Source organism: Microtus ochrogaster, linkage group LG1, assembly GCF_000317375.1.
Source record: "Microtus ochrogaster isolate Prairie Vole_2 linkage group LG1, MicOch1.0, whole genome shotgun sequence".
NCBI lineage: Eukaryota > Metazoa > Chordata > Mammalia > Rodentia > Cricetidae > Microtus > Microtus ochrogaster.
The window spans coordinates 54,829,964-54,839,311 of record NC_022027.1 but is presented as its reverse complement, the minus strand read 5'-3'; the positions used below and the strand labels follow the sequence as shown (position 1 = coordinate 54,839,311).

The 9,348-nt window shown below is 44.9% G+C and overlaps 1 protein-coding gene across 1 annotated transcript in view; it reads left to right on the top strand.

The window, feature by feature from the left end:
* The first annotated feature begins 4,506 nt into the window (after positions 1–4,506).
* LOC101985262 (guanylate-binding protein 6-like) overlaps positions 4,507–9,348 on the top strand; it is a 14,538-nt gene continuing 9,696 nt past the window's right edge. Inside the window, exons 1-4 of the mRNA XM_005359674.2 lie at positions 4,507–4,696; positions 6,081–6,208; positions 7,615–7,724; positions 7,927–8,123. Coding sequence (XP_005359731.1) covers positions 4,507–4,696; positions 6,081–6,208; positions 7,615–7,724; positions 7,927–8,123 — 625 coding nt within the window. The remainder of the gene's footprint in view (positions 4,697–6,080; positions 6,209–7,614; positions 7,725–7,926; positions 8,124–9,348) is intronic.

Here is a 9,348-nt window from a genome sequence, read left to right as displayed (position 1 = left end):
CCATGTGCACATGGGTGTTGGGAGGCACCCACCTACCATGATATCACTGAAGAAAACTGACTTCCCTGCCCCAGCAGCCAATATCATTTCCATTGTTCTTTCTCCCTTCTTTCTAGACAGAGTTTCACTATGTAGCCATGTCTAGCCTGGATCTCACTATGTAGACCAGGCTGACCTTGAACTAACAAAATCAGCCTGCCTTAGAATCCTGAGTGTTTAAAGGGCTAAAGGCAATGAATGGGGCTAAAGGCAAGCAGAACCAAGCTTAACCATTTCCTATTTTTAGAAAATTCCTATGTTTAGCATTACATAAAAAGTCTTTGTGTACTCAAAGAGTTTTTACTTCTCCCAGCATATTAAGTAAGTATGTTAGTAAGTAGACTAATCACTCAGATACCTCTAATACATATATATCTAGATCATTGTGTGTGTGTGTGTGTGTGTGTGTGTGTGTTGAATGCTTACTTTCTGTGTAAAATGAGGACATGACTGCTCCAAGGTGTGGTTGAGGGGAAGGATTTTATTGTCGATGTGAGGGAGAGCACAGCCAGGGGCATCTGAGAGAGTGCAGAACAGGGAGAGAAAGCGGTGGACGGAACATGGCTAGCAGAGTCAGACAGGCCATGAGAGGAGAGAGTTGGGTGAGAGAGGAAGACGAGAGAGGGGATGGCTGAGATAATATGTAGGTGTGAGAGCTGGGGAAGGGAAGCCCATGAACTGGAGAAGTTTAGGTAGCAGCAGGATGAGAAGAGCTGAAAAGAAGTCCAGAGTGAGCCTGGAGAACAGCACACTTTGGTATTCGAAGAGGCACCATACCCGTCTGTATGTTTTGGAGTGGCACTTCCTGTATTCTTTCTTTGATGAACTATTTAAAAAGAAGTTAAGATGTCATGATGCCTCACTCTTAAATCCTTCAACCTGTGTCACCTCAGAATGAATGTATCTTCCCAGACCAGCACACATTCTTTGCATGCCAGGAAAGTTAGAGTAATTAATAAATCTGGTAGGAAGTAGGGCACAGTCCATGGCTTTGGGGCATACCCATCACCTAGAGCACTACATTCAAAATGAGTGAGCATCTGTCCTTGTCAGAAGAGATAATCCAGTTCCGTTTCCCAGGCTCCAGCTCTTGCTCACACCTTGTCCCTCATCCCCTTCTTGTTCCTGTTCTCTCACCACTGAGTGATGCTGTCAGAGTTGATGGCGGGTTGCAGGACCCGCCATGACTGCCTAGCGTCTTTCCTCCTCTTGCTCAGCCTTCTCTCCAAGCTGTGACAGCATGTCCGCCTTGACTAGCCCAGCCTATGAACAAGAGACATTTAAAGCCTCCAGGGGCAGCACTCAGTCCAAAGGACTGTAGGGTCCTGGGGAAACAGTCTCATTTGTTTATTTTTGAGACAGGGACTATCCTGCAGCTCTGACTATGCCTCCAGAGTGTTGGGATTAAAGGTGTGTGCCGACACTCCCAGCTCTACATATTTTATTCAAAATTGTTTTCTTGATAAATCTGCCCCCCTGTATTAGAAAATACACATTCAAAACACTCAAAGTTCTTCACAAAAAAAAATCAGGCATTTCCACTAAGGAAGGTCTTACTACTGTATTGAGCCACATAATTCTGCTTATGTTTGTGCATGGATTTCTGTTTGTCTTTGAGTCTAGGAAACTCTGGCCAGATTGGGGTGATGTCATGTGGATGAGTCTTCAAACCCTTGCTTGACAGGAAAGAAAGGTGTTGGTGGGAGCACATTCCTGGGGTGGAGACTTGGGGTAACTGTGGTTCAGACCTCATCGCTGCTGAGAATTGCCAGTGCTCATTCTTAGCAATATCTTGAGTGACTTTACTTTCAATTTCAATTTTGTAGCAGTGTGTGGCTTTGGGCCCGGTAGTTTATATAAAGGAGGAGTGAAAAGCAGAAGGAAGAGATAAGAACAAGGGGCGAGAGCCAAGCAGGTGGGAACTGCGCTGGGACCTGCAGGAAAGGGGTCAGGTGAGTTTACTTTACAAAGCAATTTAGTGTTGACCTTGACTAAATCCAACTCAATAGGGCAACAGAGGTGCAAGGGCAGGCTGCCTGTTGTCTGGTCTTCAGGAGTCTGTAGTGGGCCTTAATTCTGGGGTAGTTTAGCTTATCGCGGGTGACATACAAGGTGGCAGCCCGACACTCTGAGGTCTCTGGATACAATGCTCTGGCATTCACAGCTCAGTGCAGCCACAAGTGCTGTGGGGAGATACCTGGGATGGGAGACTGCCTGCTTCGCCGGGCCTTGCTGTAGCTCTGGCCTCCAGAAAAACACCGTCCTTATCAAGGAGCTAACAGGCAATTGAAATCTAAAGAGAACAGTTTTGTTTCTCTCTAAATTATACCCTACTCAGAGTAGGGTTGTAAAAATATCTATTCAGAAATAAATTTAGTTCATCTCCCACTGAGTTTCTCTAAGCAAAGCACATAGTCAAAATTGACTTTGATGATGTGTAGGGTGTGCTTACACATATGCACTCACTCACTCACTCAAACACACACACACACACACACACACACACACACACACACACCATGATGTGTGCATCTTTTCATACTCTTTATCTTATTCTCATAAATGGGAGTAAGCTGCAGAGAAGTTGATCATCCTCTTCAAGGAACTTTGCCTCTATTTGAAATTCTCAGGATTCTGAACATTCTCCTGTCTTGGCATAATGTGCTCATAAAGGTCATCCCCTTTGTAGCAAGCAGCAAATTCCATCCATGTCTCTGATCTAACTATATTTAATTGTGTGGGCTATCACATTGCACTGTCATCTATCTATTGGTGGGAGATTGAGCTGTTTGCATGTTTTGGGTTTTGGGTGTTGTGAACACAGCCGCCATGATCATTGGTGTTTAATGTCTGTCCAAGCTCTTGTTTACAATTTTTCAGGTACTACATATAAGCAAAAGTGGAGTTGGATCCCGTGTTATTATGGTTAATGTTATAAAGATAACGATGCTATTTTCCACAGTGCTATAATCACTTCACACTCCTGTTAGTAATGCTGCAAACATCCACCTTTCCATATCCTGGTTCCCATTCTTTTATTTGTTCTTGGTTTTGCCCTATGTGGTAGCCGTCCTAGTGGAGTTGATGCGATGCCTGTGGTTCCCAGTGTCACTTCCTGAAAGCTGGGCCTAACAGAATATTGAGAAACAAAACGAACTGCACCTTGAAATAACCTTATTTTGCTTAAACCATGAACACATAAGCCTAAAATTGACTTCAAGAAAATGCTTTGGTTTGACAGAAGCAAGACTTAAGTCCAGTTAACCCCGAGTAGTCAACGAACATGAGATTCTGTGAGGACAGACTCTGAAACAAGCACCCTTGCCTCCCCAAAGAGAAATTTTATATTTTTATATTTCTTCATTTGGAGCCCTCATCTTTCCAATAGACGCTCGTCCTTGACATTTTCTCATTGGAAAACAAACACTTTACCTTTCAATCTAGTGTTTCCCAGCTCACAAACTAAATCATTTAAAAATAAAATCTTCAAAATTTTCATGTGCCTCAGACTTTTCTTGGTGATCAGTGACCATGGGTATTGTCTCGTGTGTCTAGGGCTGTATACAAACCTCTAGAGAGAAAGGTCTAGTGCAGGTCTTTGCCCATTCTTCAGTTGAGTAGTTCATGATGAAGGAGCTCTTTTTTGAGATGTTAATCCATTAAAACATAGGTGATATTTAATATTCCTCACCCCTTCTTGGGTTGCCTTCTTACTCTGGATAGAATCTTTCAATGCACAAACGTTTCTAACTTATATCTTGAGCTTTTCGGTACAAGAGAGCCAAAACAGAGTCTAGTACTGCTAGTCCTGGCTAGCCTATTGCAGTTAATGTCTTCCAGGCTCCCTGCAGACCAAGCATGTTCCAGGTTGGGGAGAAGCAGAGAAGGGAAACAAAGAGAGCCTGTAATTTCCTACCGTTATTGTGGCATTGTTTCAGTTGGCTATCTGTGTAGCTGCTGTGATATGTGGGGTGCCCATAGTACCATTTCCTCATTTTAAAAGTTGGTTTATGGAGAGACCAAGACTTAGAACCAAGGAGTCTGTCATTTTGCTTGTTTGTCATGGTGTTAATAATCTCTATGAGCTGCTTACTTGAGATTTTAGAAGCTTCAGAGTCTCATGTGCACTGTGGGTACTTTTACATTTCTGTGACATCACATTCTTAAGGTATCCTTTGTATGGCCCAGCATATCGTAGGGCTTCGGTGTAGTTAACAGTCACTGGAAGGATCCCTTTCTTCTTACACTGAAGTGGAACTGCTGGCTACAGCAGTGAGCGTCTCAACAAAGTGTCCTTGGAAAAATTGGAGAATGACGGAGAGTCCCTTGTAGGCTGCAGATGCAAGGTTACATGCAGCCAGTGTAGAGGTCTCCTCAGTCTGCAGTTGCTGGGTCCTTGGGTAATGCTGAGACAGGTAACTGTGATTTCATTTGTGTCAGGAGAATCTCGTAGGTTGGCAAGTTGCTATGGCCAGTGGACCAAAAATGATGGCCCCCATTTGTCTGGTGGAGAACCACAAGGAGCAGCTATCGGTGAACCAGAAAGCCCTGGAGATTCTGGACAAGATCTCACAGCCAGTGGTAGTTGTGGCTATTGTTGGATTGTACCGTACAGGCAAGTCCTATCTGATGAACTGCCTGGCAGGACAGAATCACGGTGAGCATTGCTAATGTGTCAACATCACCTCTGTCTGCTCTACATCTTCTTCCCGGTCCTAACAAAAAAGTTCAGCTCCTGTCAGTACAGCTGCCCTTTCCTGCCAGTGTCACCACTAAATTACTATTCTGCAGTATTTGTTCCTACAGCCATTCCTGACATTAAGAAAATCTCTCCTGCATGTGCTCAAGGCGTGTCTCCTCCAATGCTCTGAACTCTGGGATCCTGTGTGTCAGTCCCCTGCCTCATACAACATGTTTTCCTTTATCATTTCTTTAGGAATATAAGACTATTTGGCAAGGTGTGACCTTAAAAATCATTATTGGACTTCACACACTTTTATTTATTTTGAAATCACGTTGGGTTCTTTCAGCTTTATTCATTCATTCTTTTTGTTTGACTTTGGACAGAGTCTCCCTATGTAGCTCTGGCTAGCCTGGATTTTATGATGTAGATCAGGCTATCTCTGGACTCACACAGGTCCAACTGCCTCTACCTCCTGAGGCACATGTTACTCTGTCTTGTTAATTACTTGAATATAAAAGTATTAAGTCATTCTCCTCTCGACCCTCCCCTTACGAGTAACTCTGACTAGCACATCTTTCTTCCAAAGACTTTTATTTTTAAGAGATAGGATCCTGCTATGTAGCCCTAGTTGGTCTAGTGAGAGCCGTGGTGCTCAGACTAGCATTGGACCAGCAGCAATGCTCCTTTCCCAGTCTAACTTACAGTAAGTGACACCTTATTGGCTTGAGACTACTCTGTTACAGTTGCCAGAATCCTCCATGTTGGTGGATTCTTTAATGCCTCTTTGTTTCCATTCAGAAATTTTGTGTTTCATTGTTCTCATGTTAAATGTCCCCTGTAGTTTGAAATCAATGACTCATAATAACAGAGTCTGGAGAAAATTGAGAAAGCACTGTCTTAAATGGTAGCTATTTACAGTCCAACGTGCCTGACTTTGCAACACTCCTGCCCAGAGGATCTGCTGCTAGTGTCCGTTTCACATGGTTGTGACCATAGTTCCAGAGAGAACAGCTTGAGGAGCCAGCGTTTGTCTGGGTTCACAGTTTCAGAGGCTCACTCCAATGTCCTTTGGTCTGTTCACTCCGGACTCATGCCAAGGGAGAAGGTGATGGCTGCAAGTCTTTGTAGAGGAGGTTCATGGAGGACAAGAGGCAGGGATGAGGAAGGCCCTGGTGACCAATGATAACTTCCAAAGTCAGTGACCTAGTGACCTCCTTCCTTCAACTAGGCCCCAATTCCCAAAGGCTCTAGAACCTCTCCAAGGAGTGGTAGTAGATGGTCATCAAGGACTCTGCACACAAGTCTGTGTGAGACATTCTACCCCACGCAAAACAGAACCCCTTGCCTCTCCCCGCAGGCTTCCCTTTGGGCTCCACTGTGCAGTCTGAAACCAAGGGCATCTGGATGTGGTGTGTGCCCCATCCTACCAAGCCAAAGCACACTCTGGTCCTCCTGGACACCGAGGGACTGGGGGATGTGGAGAAGGTAGGGCTAAGGTTCATGTTGGTCCCCTTTGCTGTTTGAAATCCATTGTCATCTGTCTGTGATGTCTGCAGCCTGACCTGTGCTGGCTGAGGGGACACTGGTCTGCTGGATTTCATGCTATCAGCCAAAATACACCTTTGTTTCTGTACCTTGGAGTAAGTGATTTGATCCAATACCTTACAGGTTAACTGAGCAGGTCAGCATAGTTTACTGTGATCCTGTACTTGGGGCAGAGATGGGGCATCCCTTGCGGCAAACTGGCCAGCCAGACTAGTCAAACCAGTGAGCTTGAAGTTCAGTGAGGGACCTTGGCTCAGCGAATACAGTAGAGGTCATCAAGGAACTCACTTTGGGCCTTCACATGCTCACACACATATTTACACAGATATTGTCTCCCCCCCCGCCCCGTGGGAACATTAACACACAACCCACATGCAGTCGAGCACAAGGAAGGAAATAGCTTTTGTACACATAAGTACAGTAGAAAACTGCAATTATCTGAAAAAAATCTTTGTTAAATTTAGATATAATTAGACTCTCAAATTGCAATTATTGTGATATAGTATACCTATAGCACATATATTTATAGAGTAAGAAATTCCAACATCCTTCACTGAGTGCCATTCTGAAAACCTAATACAGTGCTAGGTTTTTGTATGTTATCTTCTTTCATAGAATTGAGGAAACAAAAACATTGTAAATATTTGAATCCTCTCACCAAATAAAGAACTTATTGTAGTAATATTTCACTTGTATTTTAATAAATAAAGCTTGCCTGAGAATCAGAGAGTAAAACAGCCACCCTGGTCAGCCATACAGGGCAGGTAGTATGGTGCACACCTTTAATCCCAGCACTAGAGAGGAATATAGGATGGGAGTAGAGAGCTCTGAGGCTCAGGCTCATTCTGAGGTTTCCTAGAATCAGGACTGCCATTTCAGCCTGAGGTAGAGGTAAGAGCCAGTGGCTGGCTGCTTTGCTTTTCTGATCTTAAGGTTGAACCCCAGTATCTGTCTCTGGGTGTTTATTATTCATGCTACAGATTCTCCTCATACTCGTCAAAGCTGTTATTGGCATTCTTGTCTATTGTCTTTGAACAGGAAATACCCTAACCGAAACGATGGCCTACAGACTTTCTCTGGCTTTCCATCTCTTTCTGTCTTGCTCATTGCTAGGGTCTGAATGAAGGCTTTGCATATGCTAGGTACCTGCTCTGCTACCAATTCCTGTTCCCAGACCTTTCTGTGTGTATGTATGTGACTGTGTATTTACTTAAACCTGGAAAGTCTTTTTACATAAATATAATATAAATGTGCATGGGTCCTATTACTACACTATACTACAAATTTCTCTGAAAGGACTCCTGAGAAGGACTCTCCTCAGCCCTCTGCCCTCATGTGTCTTCCAGGTTGACCCTACGAATGACTCGTGGATCTTTGCCCTGGCTGTGCTTCTGAGCAGCACCTTTGTCTACAACAGCATGGGCACCATCAACCACCAGGCCCTGGAGCAGCTGCAGTATCCTTGCAGGACCTGAGGCGCCATGTTTCATGGAGTGTTCTGGAATGCATGTAGAGGCACTGACCTGCCCTGTCACTGTGTGGCTTTTGGTCAGGGCAGAGGAGACCCAGGGCAGCAAAGAGTGTTTATTGTGATTTATTTTTAATAAGAGAATCATGAGAACGTGCACGTGAATTCACTTTTCTTAACCCAGTGTCAGTTACGTCACAGAACTCACTGAGCTGATCAGGGCAAAGTCTTCCCCAAGTCCTGATGGAATAAAGAATTCCACAGAGTTTGTGAGTTTCTTCCCAGACTTCATCTGGACTGTTCGGGATTTTACTCTGGAGCTGAAGTTAGATGGAAAGAGCGTCACAGAGGACGAGTACCTGGAGAATGCACTGAAGCTGATCCCAGGTAGAGGGAGGGCTGGGGTGGGGGACTGGGAAGGGCTGGGATCTTTTGTGTTGCTCCCATCATCTGTGGGGTTCTTCTGTATTGGCAGTGGAATGGAGATCTGCAGGAACTCTGATAGGTCATTGGCTGGTAATGCCTAGGAGTTTGTGTTTAATTTCTTTTGAGAAAAGTAGAGCCTAGAGCATAGCAAAATTATTCCAAGCCAAGTTATTTTCAGTTTGTATTTTAGCATATAGAATATAAAGTATCTAAACTTCTCCAAGTTTGGACATTTGTATTGACTGACTTTGTGGCTGCCTTCTTTTAAGAAAAAGTTGGCCACATAATTCTTATTCATGAATTTATCATACATAGCCCATCTCAAAATACATTTTACAGAGTTGTACATTATTCTCCTCTCTTAGAAACATAGGTTCTTAATGCTGGATTGGTTATGTGGTGTGCAAAATTTATCATAATAGTCTATTTCAATTCATGCCACAGTTTCAGGATCAGTAATATTAATGGTTCATGTCAGTTCTATTAATGGTTTATAAACTATGTGCAGGGACGTTACTAGCCTGAGTGTGGAGCTATGAAGCCTTGTAAGGAATGTCAGTTTTTCTCCCTCTCCTTTTTATTTCTTCGCTGTCCTGAAACAGGTGGAGAAGCGGTCTGTGAGCTGCTGCGGTCTGTGAGCTGCTGCAGTCTGAGCTGGTGCAGTCTGTGAGCTGCTGCAATTTGTGAGCTGCTGCAGTCTGTGAGCCGCTGCAGTCTGTGAGCCGCTGCAGTCTGTGAGCTGCTGTAGTCTGTGAGCCGCTTCAGTCTGTGAGCTGCTGCAGTCTGAGCTGGTGCAGTCTGTGAGCTGCTGCAGTCTGTGAGCTGCTGCGGTCTGTGAGCCGCTGCAGTCTGTGAGCTGCTGCAGTCTGTGAGCTGCTGCAGTCTGAGCCGCTGCAGTCTGTGAGCCGCTGCAATTGTGAGCTGCTGCAGTCTGTGAGCCGCTGCAGTCTGTGAGCTGCTGCAGTCTGAGCCGGTGCAGTCTGTGAGCCGCTGCAGTCTGTGAGCCGCTGCAGTCTGTGAGCTGCTGCAATCTGTGAGCTGCTGCAGTCTGTGAGCTGCTGCAGTCTGTGAGCTGCTGCAGTCTGTGAGCTGCTGCAGTCTGAGCCGCTGCAATCTGTGAGCCGCTGCAGTCTGTGAGCTGCTGCAGTCTGAGCCGCTGCAATCTGTGAGCTGCTGCAGTCTGAGC